This window comes from Prunus avium, chromosome 1 (genome assembly GCF_965620075.1).
Source record: "Prunus avium chromosome 1, drPruAviu1.hap1.1, whole genome shotgun sequence".
Classification (NCBI taxonomy): Eukaryota; Viridiplantae; Streptophyta; class Magnoliopsida; order Rosales; family Rosaceae; genus Prunus; species Prunus avium.
In genome coordinates, this window is record NC_142284.1 from 57,732,059 (window position 1) to 57,752,287 (window position 20,229).

At 35.8% G+C, this 20,229-nt stretch overlaps 2 protein-coding genes and 1 pseudogene across 5 annotated transcripts; 2 read left to right on the forward strand and 1 right to left on the reverse strand.

Moving 5' to 3' along the window:
* Positions 1-1,903: 1,903 nt before the first annotated feature.
* On the forward strand, positions 1,904-6,048 carry HYL1 (dsRNA-binding domain-like superfamily protein). Its single transcript, XM_021977020.2, has 4 exons — positions 1,904-2,061; positions 2,498-2,571; positions 3,864-4,126; positions 4,247-6,048. The coding sequence occupies exons 2-4, from the start codon at positions 2,547-2,549 to the stop codon at positions 5,618-5,620; spliced, it is 1,662 nt and encodes a 553-aa protein (XP_021832712.2). The 5' UTR covers positions 1,904-2,061; positions 2,498-2,546; the 3' UTR covers positions 5,621-6,048.
* A 652-nt stretch (positions 6,049-6,700) lies between these two features.
* Positions 6,701-11,682, forward strand: RGTA1 (RAB geranylgeranyl transferase alpha subunit 1). Of its 4 annotated transcripts, none has more exons than XM_088247269.1 (9): positions 6,702-6,890; positions 7,314-7,629; positions 7,729-7,889; positions 8,001-8,105; positions 9,106-9,227; positions 9,390-9,900; positions 9,996-10,176; positions 10,740-10,926; positions 11,089-11,682. In XM_088247269.1, exons 2-9 carry the CDS (start codon positions 7,351-7,353, stop codon positions 11,475-11,477), a joined length of 1,935 nt encoding a protein of 644 aa, XP_088103395.1. In that variant the 5' UTR covers positions 6,702-6,890; positions 7,314-7,350; the 3' UTR covers positions 11,478-11,682. The 4 variants fall into 4 exon arrangements, with proteins under 4 accessions (XP_021832698.1, XP_088103395.1, XP_088103396.1 ...); XM_088247270.1 differs by having other exon boundaries at positions 9,477-9,900; XM_021977006.2 differs by having other exon boundaries at positions 6,701-6,890; positions 7,279-7,629; positions 9,106-9,900.
* Positions 11,683-13,785: 2,103 nt separating this feature from the next.
* Positions 13,786-14,523, reverse strand: LOC110772586 (agamous-like MADS-box protein AGL80 pseudogene; annotated as a pseudogene).
* Between the last annotated feature and the right edge of the window lie 5,706 nt (positions 14,524-20,229).

Below are 20,229 nucleotides of genomic sequence, written 5' to 3' on the forward strand. Positions count from 1 at the left end.
TAAAGTTCCTCACAAATTACAGAGAAATGCAAGACATCTTGCTCCTTGAATTCAATAATGCCTTTGAGCATATTGTCGAGCACATAGCGTGCATAGTGAGTCGACACTGACCCTGCAGAGAGATAAAACGAGCACAAGTCTCTCGTGATTCCCCAATAAGGACAAACAAAAAGGAACCAAATTAAATAGCAAATGAGAGGGCAGGGTAAAATGTGGAAATTTGTAGGCTGAGGATTTTTTTTTTTTTTTTTTGGGAGTAGTGGCTGGGAGGAGGAAAAAGTATATAGGTAGAGATATTGCTGGCTAGGAGTAGGAAGTGAAGGAAGGTGGAGATTTCGTGGGAATCTAAAACTTAGTTTTAGATCGAAAAGGGTGGGGATTGAGTAGTATGCGACACCTCTGTATTAAGGTGTAGTTTGTAGATTTGATGGGGTGGGGTTTGGGTGGTGTGTGGTGGGTTGTGGGTGGCGGCTTAGGGTGTAGGGTTCAAATTTTGACTCTCATCGTAGCTTGAGCTAAAGAGAATATGCTAGACTAATCCTCATCCCATTTTGAGTACCCTTGACTCTCCCTATTCTCCACTTAATCAAGCATTGATTAGGAATGGATGGTAACATTATGTATAGTTGGTAGAGAACGCTTCCTCTGTCACGGTAATGCAAGGTTTGGCCATGCTTAAAGTCTAATGTCCATAAAAGACCTACTATGGCTAAATAAAGAAAGTTTAGCAAGGTCAACCTTTGGGCTAAAGGTATCCAATAAATCAAGCTTAGTCATAGGCGACCATTATCGTTACAACAAGAATGGACCAAAGACCACGCCCATCAAACCCATTCATCATCCTACGTCCCAAATCAAACGGATAATTGACTTGACTTGCCAAATAACGAGTATTGACAAACCTAATAAACGCACGACACGTCTCCCACCACTAAGAAAAACTAGATATGAGTCGTGTTAAAGCCAACCACCACATTGTGGAAAAGGTAACCATTACTGAAGTTAAGAACTTTATTCTAAATCAACTATCTCTAAATCTAACTTAGGCATTAGAGACTCTCTGGTTCACATCACAACAGTGTGTTAGAGAACCTTGTTGCCCCTCTCTTTTCTTAGTTCTAGAGCTTAAAAGTATTTTCACACGAGGAGGAAATTTTGTCCAAGAAATAATGCTTTTCATAATGAACTTATGTTGAAAAATACATTTTAGTTAAATTTTCTTGTTTTAAAAAAATTATTAATTTCAATAATGCATTTAATGACTCTAACATACCAAACATTTACACAATATTAATCATAATTAGATTTCTTAACATGTGAAAACATGTCGTATCATATTACCTGTGCATGTTTGGCACGTTAGAGCCATTAGATTCGTTATTGAAAATTAAAAATATTTAACTAAAATGCATTTTACAACATAAGCTCAATATGAAAACATTATACAATAAACAATTTTTTTTTTTTAAAGTCCCATAAGGAATAAATAAAGTAAAATAACTTATAATGGGTTTTGTAGATTAATACAAACAAAATATGTTTTTAACCGGTCATTGAATGGGTTCGCTTGTTATTAACACAATTTGTTGAGGTCGTGCGTATTCATGTCATGTTATTAGATCATTACGATTTTGCCATGTCTCTTGTTTATTTACCAAACAAAACATATGTTCTTTGTTAAGATTTATCATTGATTTGTAAATAAAATTTAAGAAAAAAACAACCAATAGATGGCCGAAAAGGTTTTTCTTAATTATAAAAATTATTAAAACAAGGTTTTTATTTTCTTTTGGTTTGAAAAACTAAATTCTTTTTGTTATTATTATATTTTACAAATATTATTGGGGAGGGAGAATCGAATCCTAACCACTTTATCCAAACTTTTTAGTCCCGGCGCGATATTTCTTTTCTTTTCATAAACAGAAAAAGTCCCAGTCCATTTCTCATGGGTTTCTAGTTTTGAAAAGAAAAGAAAAAGCCTTAAAAAAATTTAACCTTCTCTCTCTACCTATCAGACAAATCCAGGTACTCCGGCCAGAAGACAAAACAGACAACATCCAGGTACTCTCTCTCCTTTTTTCGCTCTCTGCTAGGGTTTAAATTTGAGATTCAATCAATTTCACTATATATGTCTCTTCCTGGTTTTATTTCCTAATTTTCATGAACTGTTCGCTCCCCCGTTCTAAATCCAGTTTACACTTTATTGTTGTAATGAAAAGGCTTTTCATTTACAATAGTTTCTTTCTTCTACATTTATTTTACTATTTTGATTCAAAATTCCTAGCTTTTACTCTGTGTGCTATCTTGTGATGATTTCCACCACAAAACAAAGAGTTGGGCTTTAGTGATTATGCGAATAAAGTTTAAATTTTTAACTTTTCTCGTTTTTTTAAATTAAATTTTCGTTTATGGGTTTGGAGTCATGGCTTCTACATTTTAGTTTGTTGTACTTCTAGCTACTCATAATTTTCTGATTATTTGTTTGTTTAATTTCCAGCCGAACAGAGAGCTGGGTTTCATTCTGTTTTCAAGAAACTGTCAGAGCTATGGCCACAAACGAAGCCTTTCAAGGTATTCACAATATTAACCCCTTCTGTTTCACCTAAGGTTTTTTTTGTCTTGGTGGTATGTATATGTCGTTCTCTGGGAAAAAAGAAATCTCCTTTTTGGAGCTTCAATATTAGACTGGATCGTCAAGAATAAGTTTTTTTATAAAAATAAATCCTTTTTTCCTTTTTTGCTTGGATAATAAGCTATTTAGTAATTACTCATTTGTTTCCGAGGTCCTTTAATAAAATGGGTTTTTTTTGGGCATTGAAAAATTGAATGATCTTATTTGCCCATACATGGTTGTGTGAGAAAGAATGCAGCCAGGATAAATTCTCTCTTTTCTTTCTTTTCTTTGGGGTTTTTTTATCACCCCATAGTTTATAGGAATTATGTGGAGAAGCCAAAGACACAAGGTCATAAGTTGATAGATTCATCAACTGTAGCTAAATTCAAAAGATTAATTCTCTCATTTGATCTGAAGTTTTTCTTTTTAGAAAAAAAGACACCGTCATTGTTTCGTGTGGATGTGGCAGAAATGTGATTTAAGCTGATTATCGTTTTACTTGTCAGTGCTAAACAGGTGTGGGTAATGTATCAGTGGTTAATACTGGTTACCACAAAGAGAAGTCAATAGTTAATGTTGGTTTTAGATTTTTAGTTTTAAGATGATGTTACCTAAAGTTTTGTTTTCTTCCTATAGTTTTATCTTCAGTCATAGCTGGCTAGATTTTCTTTAGTTGTTCTGGAGTTTTCCTTCTCTTTGTTTAATCGAGGTTTTTCCTCTTGATTATCAATACAACGTTTCTATTCAAAAAAAAATAGTCGACCTTACTTGGTATCACTGTTTTTTCTTTCTTTTGATTTCTTACCTTTTCCCTTAGGAGTGCGTGTTGTTGGAAGCAAAAGGATGTACTAATTTGGCTTTAGAGTTTTCTTTCCATGGGTGGGGTATTGCTGTTATTCTCTTATTCCTTTTCCCCTTTGTTTGATTTCCCTGTATGTGGGAATGATGTGCAAAGGTATGGAAGGATGTGCAAATGTCTGTTTCCAGAATTTTCGCACTCACATAAAAGAATCAAGGTGTTACCATTATTGTGTGTCAAAATCCTTCTCTGCTCGATAGTTTAGAAAAGAATGAATAAGATGCATGTGGGAAAGTAATAGTACATCAGCTGGCTATGGAATCATGTTCTTTCCCCTGGAAAGAAGGCTCATACCTATCTAGTTTCATGTGTTATATATGTATCTTTCTCATGGATTTATTAAGCATGGGTTAATGTATCTTTTTTCATATATTTCCTGTCCTATACAAGGTGTTTCAAATTGCTATGCATTCAAGAGCCAGTTACAAGAATATGCACAAAAAGTGGAAATACCTACACCAGTATATGAGACTATAAAAGAAGGTCCTTCTCATGAGCCTTCCTTTAAGTCCACAGTAATAGTTAACAATGTCAGATATGATTCTTTGCTTGGGTTTTCCAATCGTAAGTTAGCAGAGCAGTCAGCTGCTGAAGTTGCTCTCGTGGAGTTAGCTAAGTCTGGTGATGTCAATCAATCCATCACGCAACCTATTGTAAGTTGATTTATCCTTCACTGAATTACTGAGAAAAGCTAAATTTGTTATTATCGCTGACTCATTGACTTCGCATCTCAGTTTAATCATGGCTAACTTTGATTTGGCTGTTTGTTCTAGCATGAAACAGGTCTGTGCAAAAATCTGCTTCAAGAGTATGCACAGAAGATGAATTATGCTATTCCTTTATATCAGTGCCAAAAGGAAGAAACTCCTGGTAGAGTACCACTATTTTCATGTACTGTAGAGATCGGGGGAATTCGTTATGTTGGAGCTGCGGCAAAAACGAAAAAAGAAGCTGAGATAAAAGTAGCTAGAACTGCTCTGTTAGCTATCCGGTCAAGTAAATCTGAGTCATCTATGGAACCAGTTGGCAACACTCAGTTAACAGTGCTTCCATCTAAAAAAAGGCGGGCAGAATCAAATACTAAATCTGAAGAGACTGCTAATGTTCCTAAACCAAAGAAAGGTCGATTTAAGAAGAGAAACTTCAAAAAGAAACTCTCAGGAGACATGTTGGGCCAGACTCAAGTTCGAAATGTAGGCTACTTGGAAGTAAATGTGGGTGGTAGTGAAATATCAGGGGGGGGAGCTAATCCATCTGTTAAACCAATGGATGCAGAAGTTACACCAAACGCTCATGACTCGATGTCCCATGTTATCCCAAGTGGGAATCAAACGTCTGCCTCGGAACCTGGTTCGGTTCCCCAGGTTAATACTTTTAGTGCAAAAAAGGGACAGTCAACAGCTTCGTTTTTCAATCACAGCGATTATGGGACTCTTGATGTGGGAGCATTTCCAATTTCATATGGAAATATAACTCCCTTGGCCAAGGAAGTGAATATCGTGTCCGGAGCAGCGGAGGTGGTTTCACTTGCAAACAACTCCAACCTACAGCTTTTCAATCATGGCAACGACAATGGGACTCTTGATGTGGAAGCATATCCAATTTCATGTGGAAATATAACTTCCGTGGCCAAGGAAGAGAATATGGTGTCTGGAGCAGGGGAGGCGGTTTCACTTGCAAACAACTCCAACCTACAGGTTTTCAATCACGGGGACAACAATGGGACTCTTGATGTGGATCCAATTTCATGTGGAAATATAACTTCCGTGGCCGAGGAAGCGAATATGGTGTCCAGAGCAGGGGAGGCGGTTTCACTTGCAAACAACTCCAACCTACAGCATTTCAATCACGACGACGACAATGGGACTCTTGATGTGGGTGCATATCCAATTTCATGTGGAAATATAACTTCTGTGGCCAAGGAAGCGAATATGGTGTCCGGAGCAGGGGAGGCAGTTCCACTTGCAGACAACTCCAACCTACAGCTTTTCAAACACGGCGACGACAACGGGACTCTGGATGTGGGAGCAAATCCAATTTCATGTGGAAATATAACTTCCGTGGCCGAGGAAGCCAATATGGTGACCAGAGCAGGGGAAGCGGTTTCACTTGCAAACAACTCCGACATACCTTATTTGGAGGCTTGAAGTGTCATGGCTGGTCTGAACCAATCAGGAAAGGAATCCAAGCAGGTGTAACATATATGGTAGGAGTATTCCTATAAAAGAAAAGAAAAATGAAATATATGGTAGGAGTAGGACTTATTATTATCTAACAGAGACAGAGGCCTGCAGTTGTTTTGAACAAGGATGTGAGAAAGAGCCTTGACTTGCAGAACAGTGGTCTTAGGTACGAACCCTCACGGCACCTTGGTAGTGTATGTGTGAGAAACCCCCCTCCCCTTTGTAGTTTAGACTACGGCGTTGGCTTGTATTCTCTTAACTGATTTGATTTACTTCCACCAGTTCGTAGAATACCCCATTAATCCTGTGGATGGAAGGCATGTTTGTTGTCGGCCAGGATTTCTTTTGGAATAGTGATTTATGGACATTGCTAATTATTTTTCTTTTGTTTCTTTTGGGGTTTCATCTGTCAGCCTTATATTTATTTCTCTTCCTCCTTACTGTGTGAACAAAGCTGTCTCTGAAAACCAAATGAATAAAACGAAGGCCAACTTAATTATTTTCTTTTGATAAAGAAGCCTTTGTTGCCTAATGGGTGAGGTTAGGGATAGGATTAGAACCGTTTTAGGTTCGATTCTCTTCAATGTAATTAAAAAATAAGAAGGCCAAATAATCTTCTTTCAAATTCCCAAAACTCATTTTAGTTAAATGATGAAGGAACGAAAGATGATTTATTTCCTCCATTTCATTGCGACTTTCAAATTCCCAAAACTCATGGTATATTGTGTTACCAATTGAAGTGCTATAATATAATTGAATGATACATCTCTATATATATAAAGCAAAAGGTAGAGAATGGTGAACATTCAAAATGCCAGAAAATACCTTTGGTTAATTCAAACATTAAGAATTAAAATTAATAATTAGATGAGGGTAATATGATAAATTCATATTTTTTTTCATATTAAAAAAAATTAAAATTAAAAGAAAAATTAAAAAGAAAAAAGAAAGCCAATTGGCACATGGGCGTGAGGGGCTAGTTTTCTTAAAACTCTGTCTAGGGGTAAAATCGAAATATTGGGTGAAAAGAATTGTTCGGGGGTGGGATCAGCAAATTTAGGGGCGCAAATAGAATTCCCCAAATACTTGATCCAGTCTCTGGACTCTGGAGCCTCCCCGCAAAATACTTGATCTTGCATTTTCAGTCCAACCCATTAGAGCCCTCTCTGCTGTGCGCCCTCCATCTTCATCTTTCATTTTCAGTCCCAGCTCCCTCCTTTCAATCTCTTGCTCGGTAAGTGTATGTAATTTTTTTTTATAATTATTCCTATTGTATTTATGGGTTTCGTGAATAATCAAATATTGTTTGTCTAACCAAAGGAAAAAAGAATAATTGAAAATTGTTTGAGCGTTTCCCGTGAGAATGAAAACATATTTTTTTTCTGTTTTCTACAAGTACACGCGAACTTGTTTTCATTTTATGAAAATATTCTCAGTGTTTTCTGCTTTTCGGCCATTCTTGCCTCATTTTTGTTCTCTAAAAGTGAAAATAGCCCCTTAAAACTTAACCGAATGGGGCCTGAAGAAATGTTTAAATAATGCCTGAGAAATTTGTGACTAAACATCAGTGTTTAGTCTTAAGGCTTAAGTAAACAAATTTATTTCTGATCGGATAATCGAAGGATTTAAATCGCGAGAACAACTTCTCCAAACGCAGAAAGCGATCTCCAAATCCCGCCGAAGACGAAAGCAAAATGCACGGACGACCTCGCAAAGCCGCGAAGCCAGAGGACGAAGCTGCTTCCGCCGCCCAAGCCCAAGAGCTTCGCGCTCTCCAGTCTCAGTTGCTCTCCAACCACCACAACAAGATTTACACAGACGAAGCTCAGCAGTTGAGCGCCAAGCTCGTCCAGCAGAACCCCGAGTCCTACACGGCTTGGAATTACAGGAAACTCGTCGTCCAGCACAACCTCGCTCAGTCCGAGTCCGATCCTGACTCGCTCAAGTCCATTCTCGACCAAGAACTCGGACTTGTATGTATTTGAATTCAAATTGGCTTTTGTTTGTTGAGATGAAATTCAAATTAGTTGAAATGCTGAAATTGATTGAGGTTTGTGTTTGTGTTTGTGTAGGTAGAAAGCGCGTTGAAACAGAATTTCAAATCCTACGGAGCTTGGCATCATCGAAAATGGGTGCTGAGCAAGGGCCATTCGGTTTTAGACCGCGAATTGAAGCTTCTCAAAAGGTTCCAGCAGTTGGATCCCCGGAATTTTAATGCTTGGAATTACCGCCGGTAAGGTTTAGTTGCACTCATGCTTGAGGAATGAGGAGCCCTCAATTTCAAATTTATGTTAATGATATCAATTTACTCATTAGTTTGTTTTATGGATTTTTTACTTTCCAGATTTGTAGCTGCATTATTGAATAGATCAGAGGAGGAAGAATTGGATTACACTAGGGAAATGATAGAACACAATTTCAGCAATTATTCGGCATGGCATAATCGGAGGTATGGCGGTATTTGATTTTAGTCATGAGCATTCTGGTACTCATTTATCAATTATGAGTTTAATTGGATTGGAATGTATGATTGAATACGCTGTCGTGAAACATGTGTTTTATTTATTTTTTATATACCACGGCAAATTATATCAGTAGATTCATGTGCAAACATTTAACTTTCATTCCTTTTTGGTTAGTTTTGGATGCTACTTGTTTTTTGTAGTTAGTGTATATTAACATACATGCATGTTGCATTGTCCCAAATCACACATGCAGATGTTAAATTACCAATTCTTGAGCCCTGTTGGAGCTTGGTTAAAGAAAAGAAAATGTGGAGGGGAGTCATTTTATTAGACCATGGACTGAAAATTGAAACAAATAATCAAATTTTTGTGAACTATATCTTTCTTTCAGCTAACTTTCTATTCAAATTTATTTAAGTTTAAAAGAAAATTCAGCCTTTTAGTAACATCTCTCACCCATGTTTAGAATAATGTATTGCTTCTCCCTCTTTGGTTATTTCCAAGAACTTGGAGTGAATGTATAGATAAGAAAAATAAAAGTTTGGCGGTTCTTAGTGCAATTTAACATATTGTTGTAACAAATTGCTTTCTTTATTCTACATTTGTAAATAAAAACTACTTTCTTTCCTCTGCTTACTTACAAGCCAAATGAATGTAGTTTCTTCAAATGTTGAACTGAATATGGCCCTACTGCTATGTTGTCTTGTATTGACTTGGTTCCTAGTGTGTTGGTTATACTACTTGCACTAGTAATCTCCAGGCGAAATCAAATTGGAAAAGAATTGTGTAATTGCATCAAACAGATATAATAAAAAGATAAAATTGATTTATATTTTCCTTAGGATTCCTTGCCATTTTTCTTGGCTTGCACTTTTATGTACTCTCTGGTTAGGTTACTAAACAGTTACAACATCCAGAAAAAAGATCAATTTCTGATTGTATGTTTTACCTCATGATTCATTGAATTTATTGATAAAATTGCAGTGTACTCCTGTGTAATTTGATGAAGAAAAAATCCCAAGGGTATTTCCCAAAAGAGAAGGTTCTGAATGATGAGTATGAGCACGTACACGATGCTATTTTTACGGATCCAGATGATCAAAGTGGTTGGTTTTATTATCTTTGGCTTCTTGATCAAACGGTGAAAACGGATGCTCCTCTTCTTGTTGCTTCTTGGCCTGCCCATGAATCTGATGTCATTTTGTTGAGAAATAGGCGCTCAGATGACTCTTCTTTTTCTCTGTTTGATAGTTTCCATTCTGATTCAGGAACAATTCCACTGATTCTTTATTTCAATCAAGCTGTTGAAGGTGTAAATTCATCCACTATAACCATTGAATCTTCGTTTTGCACAGAAGATCTTAATTGGAAACCACTTTTACAAAATAACTCCCGGCTGTCCCAAGTTTGGGTTACGCATATTAAATTTCCAGATGTAAAGCCTCATTCTTCAGAAGCATATCAGCTGAAAATTAGTGTTGGGCAGTCTCAGGGCATCATCTCTGCTAGTGGCATTCACTATAGCCATCCTACACAGTTTGCTTTCAATGTGTGTTTACGCCCTATTGAAACTGAACCAGCTACAAAGCAGGGTGGGCACAGAATTTTGTGGAGAGATGAAAACTTTCATGTGTACCAACCACAATCTCAGGAGCCATATGAAGTAGTTCCTATTGATCAATTAATTATTAATGATCATGAGCCGACAGCTTCAAATTGGCGTGCAGAGACAGTTGCTAATGAAATAGCTCTCTTCCAAGAATTGTCAGAGCTAAACTGGTTGGCTGGTTACATTTCATGTGCAGCTTTAATGTCTGAAGTTCCTATTTTGTTATTATTTCTTATCTCTATAAGTAAAACACTTTTTTTTGCAGTAAAATTGGAAAGCTTACACTAGCAAGATTATTAACAGCGCATGATGTTATGTTGTCTCCACGTACAAGCAAAATGGCCCATTCTGAAGTAGTTCTTGAACTCTATACTGACTTAATAAAGTTGGACCCGTTACATTCTCAGTATTACAAAGATGAGCACAGCTTAGTTTTGCTGCAGAAGGTAATTATCACTTCTCCTCATGTAGTAAGTCATGGTCCATTCTTATTTGTTCATAATGCTGCTATGTGTGCATCTGGATTTATATTCACATTCTGTGACTGTGTCAGTGGCTGAAGGTACTGAACTATTTGTTGGATTACACTGACTCATAATTTGTAATTAAATAATCTAATTTCTGCAATGGAAAAGTGTATATATATGTTATGTGTTTGTATATATGTACTTTATATGGTGATGCTGTATGCGTCTGGATTCCCATCATTGCTGGCTTATAGAATACATGCTACACTTATGTTCGATATTTTCATTTCTGAAGTGAAAAATATTTAATATATTTGTAAGATTATGTTTCTGACTGTTTCAAGTGGTCTTTTGGGAGAACTGGTCCAATGTAATGTTGGTATTTGTTTACAGAAACCTCATTTGAATTTTGGTAGGCAACTATTTTTGTGTTTTAGTGACATTTAAGATTTATTGGAACATTAACAAGTAAGAACTTATTAGAACTTCCGTTTACTTTAGTTTTCGCATTTTGAAGTTTCATAGTTTGTTACATGTTGCAGGTAACTTCCAATAGGGAGTCTCTGTTAAACCACTGCTTTAGCTATAAAAACTTGGCTTCTTCAAGCATTGGTAATGGTATATGTCTACGACTAAGCAACTTATCCTTATCACGAATGGGTTCAATTGAGAAATTACTGTGGGTCCAAATGCTAGACCTCAGCCACAATGAACTTCGTTCAATTGAAGGTATGCTTCTTTTGCTCATGTTGTGCATCTTGTACGCCTTTGTGGTGCATCTTGCATGGTTATCTGAGGCTTTGCCTGTACGTTATGCATCTTAGTAGTCAATAAGATGTATTTGATTGTTTTCTGTTGAGAGGAATGTCTTATACTTGGGCCTTTGGACAGGATTGGAGGCCATGCAGCTCCTGTCTTGCTTAAATCTGAGTAACAACAAGCTCGGTAGTTTAACTGCTCTGGGGCCATTGAGACTGTTGAAGTCACTAGAAGTGTTGGATATCTCATACAATGAGATAGGCTCACACACTATTGACACAACAAGGTATCTATGTTCTACTCCTCTTTCCCATACAGAAGAAACTAGTCGGAACAGTGACGAAATTGTGACTGGGGGTGCCAGTCTGAAAGATAATTGGGAAGCTGTTCTGATATTTAAAAGCATGAGCTTGACACAATTAGCCATTGTGGGAAATGCAATTTCTGGTGAAAACTTCAAGTCGCTTTTGGTCAAGTTAGTTCCTACACTTGAGTGGCTGGATGGTGATAAATTGCATTGACCTTTAATTCTTCGTCTATTTTACAGTTAGCAAAAACACTATTACTTTGTTCAATACAGTGGTCCTATACATGTCACATGTTCTAGTCTTTCCCCTGTTATGTTTAAGTTGTCGGTACAGATTTGACTATGGAATCGAACAGTTCAAGCGCAAGCTTCCCGTTAAATTTTGTTCTAGTGAAAATGGAGTTTTGTGTTTTCACGAATACGGGCTGCATGGAATGGTGTTTCCTTTGCATTGACGGTAAAAACTGGAGTAACACGGAAAAAAAAGGGCTGTGGTGTTGGCAAATTTTTATTTAATTGTTAGGTAATTACAGAGTAGTGACCAAAATTTTGAAAATTATTATCTTTATTACAACGAGAGGTCGGACGTGGAAGAAACTGATCGAGTAACTGCTACCCAGAATAGCATTGATGTAGAATAAGGTGGTGGCTGCACCGGGGATAAATGTCGAAACTGTAGAAACCTTGCAATGAAGAAATGGAGGAATTTAACTGTCTGAGTGATCGAGCCATCTTGTATCCTTCTAGCTACGGTGCCTTGTAATTGAACTGCACAGCCAGATTACAGTGTTTGTTAAGAGCAAATAAATGTTTTTTTTTTTCTTTCTAAAATCAAAAGGTGAAATGCTTCTTGCATAATCAACTCTTTTAATGTATTTCTGTTTCTTCTGATGGTTTACATTAATAAATGTTTTCTTCATACCGTCAAGGTACGTATTTCAGCCAACAAAAGGTATGAGATAGATTTTGAACTCACCAAAACTGTGTGTAAGAGGGGCTCTATTAAGTTGCTCCTCCAAATTCATTTGAGACCCAGGCAAGCAAGAGCTGAAAATAACACCTGCAAACAGTCCTAGTAGGGCATAGAGACAAATATGCTTGTTCATTTTGTTTGATTTTGACACCATAGAGGCCATTCTCCTCTCTCTCTCTCTCTCTCTCTCTCTCTCTCTCTCTCTCAACTGAAATGCAATGAGAAGTGTAGTGCCTGCTTTTCAATGAGCTCAGCGGCACTCCTTTATACAAGAAGATACTTGAAGCTCTGGCTTCCAACGGACTTCTTTTTTATTTATTAAAGATTAGAAGCTTCATTGTTCAAAGCCACTTGGTCCATCCTTGATTAGGGAATGCAAATGATGTACGTATAAATATTCCCTAACTAACTTGCTATTAAAATAAATCAATTAACAATGCTAAATAGCCTTGCACATCAATATTAAGCGGTGATTTAAAGAAAATTAATAATAAGCAAATTGTTCTTGAGGAGCACGGTGTCAACCCATAATTTAATATATATACACATAAAACAATTAGAAATCTGTTTCTTGGAGAGGACGCATGACAAGGTCAATTCCCACATTTTTATTCTCTTTGTACTCAGAGCAGGAGGCCTCAACCCATATTTCCTTTGTTGGGCCTTTACATTTGTTTCTAATTTATTTAAAAACAAAATAAATTCTAGTTCATGACATTTGAGTATAGGACATTCCCTAATGAAGTGGAGGATAAATTGTCATCTGTTATGTGTTTTCTGTTTTAGATTTATTAACATAAATGAAAAAGTATATTGAAAAAAAAGGGAAAATGGGTAAACGGGTGAGGATGTTGAGAGTATTGTCCGACTTTGAATTGTTAAAGGACCTAGCATGAGATTATACGGAGTTGAGCTACTTTTCAAATTTGTAATTAATTTTGGGATGGAACCTCAACTTCCTTCATAGTATTAGAGCATATATTCACGTGTTGGACCCAACAACCATACGTACTCCCACGTCTTAGGCTTGAAAGTTATTCACACGTGTGGGGGCTTGTTAACAATATGTGCTCAACTTCCTTCGGAGGGTAATTACCCAACTTTAGAATGTGGGTTTCGTTTAATGTTTTTATTTATTTAATACTAAGTTTCATACCTTTTTACCCTCATAATATTAAATAGTGGTGCCAAGGTTTGGAAGGTAGGTATCAAGGGGGTTCAAACCTAGACCATTGGTCTACAGGCCAATGCAATTTTCCACTATGACCTTTTAAAATTTTAATCAATCAAATTTATTATTTAGGTTTTTCAATATTTCACCATTTGAGGTATATCTTGTGCGTTTGTTGTTGCTAGTGAACTCCTCTATATTTGGATTAACCTCTTGTGGTTATTGCGCTTCCATATTTGTATTATTCTTATAAAATTATTTGCATTTATATTGGTCCTTGTGACTGACGACCCTTCAGCCTAAATTATGAATTCAAAATTATCAAAGAAATCACTTTACACTTTTGGCCAGTTCATAGAGACTGCTTAGAAACAAATACTAAATAGTTGAAGGGAAAAAGACATTATTAGACCAAATAGCATTAATGTGATTTTGACCCCAAAATGGCATAATCATCTCATCTCCACCACCAACCCCCACCCCCATATGCTGATCTTGTGGGTTCTTCATGCCCATGAACCATGGATGCCTCTGCATCGTCTCTATATTGTTAGTTTCGAAAGCCTGCCTCTCCATTCAATGATCTATTGTTGCAGGCAATAGAAGTTCTGTTGGTTCTACTTGGACTTGTTTGTTCTCCTCCTCCTCATTCAGAATCTTAATTTTGACGCAAATCTCCTTCAAGCTTTGGTCAATCAGCCAACCCAAATCATTCAAAGAAACCATGTTCAAACTATGGAGGGACTTACCAGTCAGACTCTGGAACAGCACCCTTGTCATCTCCTTCTCCCTGTTCTCCTTCCTTTGTTTCTTCGGTTGTTCATTGGCTTTCTCAATCCTCTGCCTCAGAAAACTTTCTTGGTTCACCATCTTTTTGCTTTGTTCCATCTCTGGCATGGTCTTAAATTTTTTAAGAACGCGTTGCACTTGGATAGAGGATGGCCAAATCTCATGTTGAGTATCATATAGGCTATAAATTATGGCACATGCTGGAACATCACAAAGGTTGTTGAGTTCACTCACTTTCTTCATCAATTCCTACTTCATTTTCTTGAATGTTGTTTCTCTAGTTGAGTAATTACTGATGTAGGTTAGTTTCACCTTCTTTCTAGACATGGCTCTAAGAGAAAATGAAATGAAAATTGCAAAATAGTAAGAAGATGATGCATTTGCGAGTTTTCTTAAGAGGAGAGCCTATTCTATATATAGAGTAGCAATAGGGCAACCTAATGAATTCTTGGAGATTACGTTTTGAATGAGAATTAAATGCGGGGATACGTTTTTTTCTTTTCTTTTTTAATACAAACAAATATTACGGGAGGGGGGAATGAACATTCCACTCCAAATGCTGGAGATTTGGTATTTTATCATAATGGGAATGGGGAAAAAACCTAAATGGGAATGGGGATGAGAATGGCATACACACCTCCGTTACATACCTTTTCTAAAGACAAATGAACTTATAAATATACAGATGCATCTGCTATTGAATTGATTAATTTTGGGCATCTTTGGATAAAGGATGATTTGGGGTGTGGATTTGGAATTCAATCCCTAAATCCAAATTCAATTATTTGGGTCTGCATATTGGTTTTGGATTTGGGCCAAATCTATGTTGTTTTATTTCATGGCATCATCTTCTTTTAATCTGATTTGGAGTATTTATTCCTTCAGACAAGGTCCTGGGTTTGAGTCCTAGCATCCGTGTAGTGTGTGTGAGTTTAGTATACTATCGCCCCTCTCAATAGGAGAGGTCATAAATGTTTTTTTCTTATAAAGAAGAAGGGTATAGCACCCATCATGGGAGATCCTAACATGTTACCTTAGCCAAATCAATATGTTCCTCCAGGCAAATCTTTACATGTTGTTGTTCACTCTCATCTATCCCGTCATATAGATGCAAAACAAAATTCTCATGCTTTACCTGAACTATTAAATTATGGTCTATTTCATCTATCTAAAGCTGAATTCTTGCCTATTTCACAAATTTGCTCTTGGCTTGCCTGTTTACTATTTAAAGCTAAGTCAAAATGCCCACGTCGCCGCAATGGCCACTAATCTAGCCCAATTCAACACATTTATTTATTGGGTTTAAAATAGTCCCAAACACTCACATCGAAAAAAATACAACAATAATATAGTGTTTAAATGTAGATGGTTCACCAACGGGTCTAGCCCAGTGGAAAAGCCCCTTGACTTTCAAACCAAAGGTCTCAAGTTTGAACCCTCATGGCATCTTAGTTGTGTGTGTGAGAGAGAGAAACCTCTCTCCCTGTAGTTTAGACATCACTTGTACTAAAAAAGTTCAAATAGTGACAAAATTGAAACTGGGGTGCCAATGTGAAAGATAATTGGGAAGCATCTAATATTTAAAAGCATGAGCTTGACACAATTAGCTAGGGGTAACTGAAATGCAATGAGAAGTGTCTGTTTTTTTTTTTTTTGGTCTGAACCACGAGGTGGTCCTGGATGGGCCCCAACTATGGGTGGCACCTTTAAGCCTTAACCACAACCCAGACTAATCCCCGCTCACACCGGGTCAGTCCGTAAGGGATAAAGTGCTAGCCAAAGTGGTGACTCCGTACAAGAGCAGGGATCGAACCCCTGACCTCTCTTAAGGAATGAGAGTGCCGAACCACTCACACCAACCACCTTGGTTTGAAGTGTCTGTTTTTCAATGAACTTAGAGGCACTCTTTTATATTAGAAAAAATTTGAAGCTCTGGCTTCCACCGTACTCCTTTATGATTTATTAATGATAAGAAGCTTCATTGGTCAAAGCCAGTCGGTCCATCCATCCATGTCCATGATTAGAGTTAGAGCTTGCAGATTATGTGTATAAATACTCCCTAACTAACTTGCTATTAAAATTAATGAATTAACAATGCTAAAGAGACTTGCTAGTCAATATTTATTAAGCGATGATTTAAAGAAAATTAATAATAAGCGAATTGTTCTTGAGCGGCACAATGTCAACCCAGAATTTAATATGTAGGGCATAAAACAATCAGAGCAAAATTCGAACAATTAGAAATCTGTTTCTTGGAGAGGACGCATGACATTGACGACAAGGTCAATTCGCACTCACACTTTTTTTGTTCTCCTTTGTGACCTAAAGCAGGAGGCCTCAACCCATATTTCCTTTGTTAGGCTTATGATCTATATATATAAAGCAAAAAGTAGAGAATGTCAAAATATTCAAAATACCAGAAAATATCATTGGTTAATACAAACATTAAGAATTGAAATTATTAATTAAATGAGGATAATATGATAAATTCACACATTTTCATATTTTTAAAAATAAAATTAAAAGAAAAATCAGATAATGAATCATATTTTTATGGAACACAACTACGCATTATCTTATTTAATTCTAAAATAAATATAAATTTTTTAGACATTTCTTTTTAATATTGGGCATAGACATTTCTTTTTAATTTGTTTTATTATTTTAATCTATTTAATATTCATGACATGACGTTTGAGTTTAGGAAATTCTCGAACAAGTGGAAGATAATTTGTTTTCTGTTTTAGATTTAATTGTTAAACGAAATGATATATATATTATAGGAAAATGGGTGAAGGTGTGTTTTGTCATAAGTTTCTTATTTGATAATAAAAATAAAAAAAATAAAAAAAAGGATAAATTTCTTATCCTTTTTTGTGTGGCCAAATTTAGGAATGAGGAGGGGGAAAACTCACACACATTGGCAGACCCACAGAGGCGCAAGGAGGTGCAACTGCACCTACCTTCGCCGGAAAAAGCTTTGGTGGCGCTAGAAGTTGCCCCTCTGCAGGTGCCTACTAACTGTTTGTAAAAATGCCTCAAAGAGGCTAACTTCTTTGCTTTGGTGCGCAGCCCACACAGCGCGTTTATATATTTTTTTTAAAAGAATCCTGGCCAAAACAACGTTGTTTTGGACCAGGTAAAAAAAAATTAAATAAAAAGAAAAGACGCATTGGCAAAGGAAACCTAATATGAATAAGAAGCATTACCTCATGGTCCAAGCCAAAGCTTGCGCTGTGTTCAAAGGCCATAGCACGACATTATGTTGAAGAAGGAAAGCCCAACCCGCTTTGATATTGATAACTTGATACCTCTCATCCCTCCCAGAAAGCCTTAACCTTAAGGTTTGGTTCTGATTTTATTTTTTTATTCTTCAGCAATCGATTCCTTTTTTTATTTTTTATTTTTTATTTGGTCATGTTTGGTTTTTTATATTTATAATATGTTATGTTTTTTTTTCTTTCTAATTTTCTGATTTGGCTTTCTATGTATTCTCGCATGATCAATAGCAAACTCGAGTAGGAAGAGGGTGCATGGCCCATGACTCGAGGTATGATTAATTATGATTTGTTTGTTTAATTGATAATTTGATATGCATTTTGATTAGATTATTTCATATTGATTTTCGTTAGATTAATTGATGATTTGATATGACAGCACAGACAGGTTTCCAATTTAACAACACATACAAGTTTTCCTTACATTTTCTTAATGTCATGCAAACTAAACTTCAATTTTGAACATAGGAGACAGTAAGTGATGGGCGGACTCATTTTTTATGGGTCAAAAAGCTGTATTACTGTAGCAATATAGCATGGAGAGTGGTGTTCAAATACATATAACAAGCAACAATATTGAAATGTTTAATATTGGATGGGCTAGTTTTTTTTTAATTATTAACTTCAAGGTCAGGGTTCAAGTCATAGAGAGGGCACACTTGGGGTTTTTTTTATAAAATTTTTTCTTTTTTCCTTTAATATTCACTAAGTAAAACATAACTACTAATCAAAGTAACTAAAAAAGAGAGATACATATTATGTTACTTAAAGGGTACAGCCGTGCGCCTGGACTTTTAAAATATTCTATTTTTCGGAGTATAGCCGGGTGGCTATACTTTGAAGATATTCTATTTATAGAGTATAGCCGCACGGCTATACTCTTTAAATATACACCAACAATAAAAATATGGATTTCTCTATAGGCTTATCTTTTGAGGTGCCCTTTGTGAACACCCCACATAAAAAATCCACAATCCTATTAAGGTCTTTATTGACTAATTTATGAAATAAGTGACATATTTAAATATTCACTAAAGAAATAATAATTAAAACATAATTACTAATTAAAGTCATTCAAAAATGATAAGATATTACTTAATTACATTATTAAATTAAAGAAGTTGGCCAAAAAACAAAAATAAAGAAACTAATTTTATTAAAAATTTAAATAAATAAACACTTCTCCCGACGAAATTTCGTCAGCACAAGTCTATGCTGGCAAATATTTGCTGGATTAGACTTCTCCCGACGAAAACTACCTCTATCGACGAAGTTTCGTCGAGAGAGATCTAATCCGGCAAATCTTTGCTGGCATAGACCTGTGCCGACAAAATTTCGTCGGGATAGGTCTTTTAAATATATATATTAATTAATTTTTTAAAATTGTATTGTTAGTAATTAAATAATATATTTGCCTTATTTAATTAGTTAAATTAGTAATTATATTTTAATTATTATTTATTTTGTGAATAATTAGTTTTAATTTTTTTAATTAACTTCATGAATTATATTACTTAATAAATAGTAATTCAAATTTTTTTCCTTTAATGTTCACTAAGTAAATAATAACTAAAACATAACTACTAATCAAAGTAATTAAAAAAGAGAAATCCATATTATGCTACTTAAAGGGTATAGTCGCTCGGCTATACTTTAAAAATATTCTATTTTGGAGTATTGCCGCTCGGCTATACTTTGAAGATATTACAATCATAGAGTATAGCGTGCGACGATACTATTAAAATATTATATTTATAGAGTGTTGCGCGGCTATACTATTAAGATGTTATATTTATTTGTAGATTGGGTGCAAGTTTAATGACTACCAATAATTTTACAATAGTAGAAGATTATGGTGTTTTGTATAGTTATCGAGGACTTTTGAATTAAAACATCACCCCCTAGAGGTGAATTTGTTCTAACCCCACCCAATATGTATTGGATCTAAGTGGTTTAGGTAGGGACAATATCGGTGCATACTAGGATTTATTAATGGGCTCTTACAGTGCTTGTGACACAACAATTGGTTTCAGAGTCAAGTTCGCTACTAATTGCATTGAGGCCTTTTGAGTTAGAACTCGACATATAGATGTCCATTAGGCCTAATTATCGAACATAAGTGGTTAAGGTGGGAATAATATTGATGCATGCTAAGGTTTAATAGTGGGCTCTTGTATGGCCCGTGACATAACAATTGGTAGCTGAGTTAGGTCAGCTACTAATTGCACTGAGGCCTTTTAAGTTAAAGCCCCTCGTATAGAGGTCTATTGGGCCAAGGTATTGGACCTAGGTAGATAAAGTGAGCAAATTGTACATGCTTGGATTCAGTAGTGGGCTCCCACAGAACCCGTTACATAACAATAAGATCACCAGTACTAATCGGAAATCCATACAATGAATAATGTTAATATTATCTAATTCTTATCTAAGAAAACAGAGATATATAGAGAGATAGATAGCTTTCGAGGTGTAATCTGAGCTAGAGGTATATACAAAGTTAGACTACTTGCAGAGCAAAACAAGATTCACAATTACTTGCAATTACAATAAATCAAGTAAATATTTCAATATATATTGGAATTAAACAGTGAGAAGATTATTAACACACCAACCAACCACTATATATTGTAGTTTACTTTTAATACATAAAATTCATCAAGAAACTAAATGTGAACACAGCCTTCGTTTGAAGAAGAGGCTAAAATTATCAAAGAAATCACTTAGCCTAGAAAACAAACGCTAAATAGTAAATATT

Coding starts and splice junctions, on each gene's coding strand:
- HYL1 (XM_021977020.2), top strand. CDS start 2,547: ATGGCCACAAACGAAGCCTTTCAAG. Junction 2,572..3,863: donor CACAAACGAAGCCTTTCAAG/GTATTCACAATA, acceptor GTCCTATACAAG/GTGTTTCAAATTGCTATGCA. Junction 4,127..4,246: donor AATCCATCACGCAACCTATT/GTAAGTTGATTT, acceptor TGTTTGTTCTAG/CATGAAACAGGTCTGTGCAA.
- RGTA1 (XM_021977006.2), top strand. CDS start 7,351: ATGCACGGACGACCTCGCAAAGCCGCGAAGCCAGAGGACGAAGCTGCT. Junction 7,630..7,728: donor TCGACCAAGAACTCGGACTT/GTATGTATTTGA, acceptor GTGTTTGTGTAG/GTAGAAAGCGCGTTGAAACA. Junction 10,927..11,088: donor TGAACTTCGTTCAATTGAAG/GTATGCTTCTTT, acceptor GCCTTTGGACAG/GATTGGAGGCCATGCAGCTC.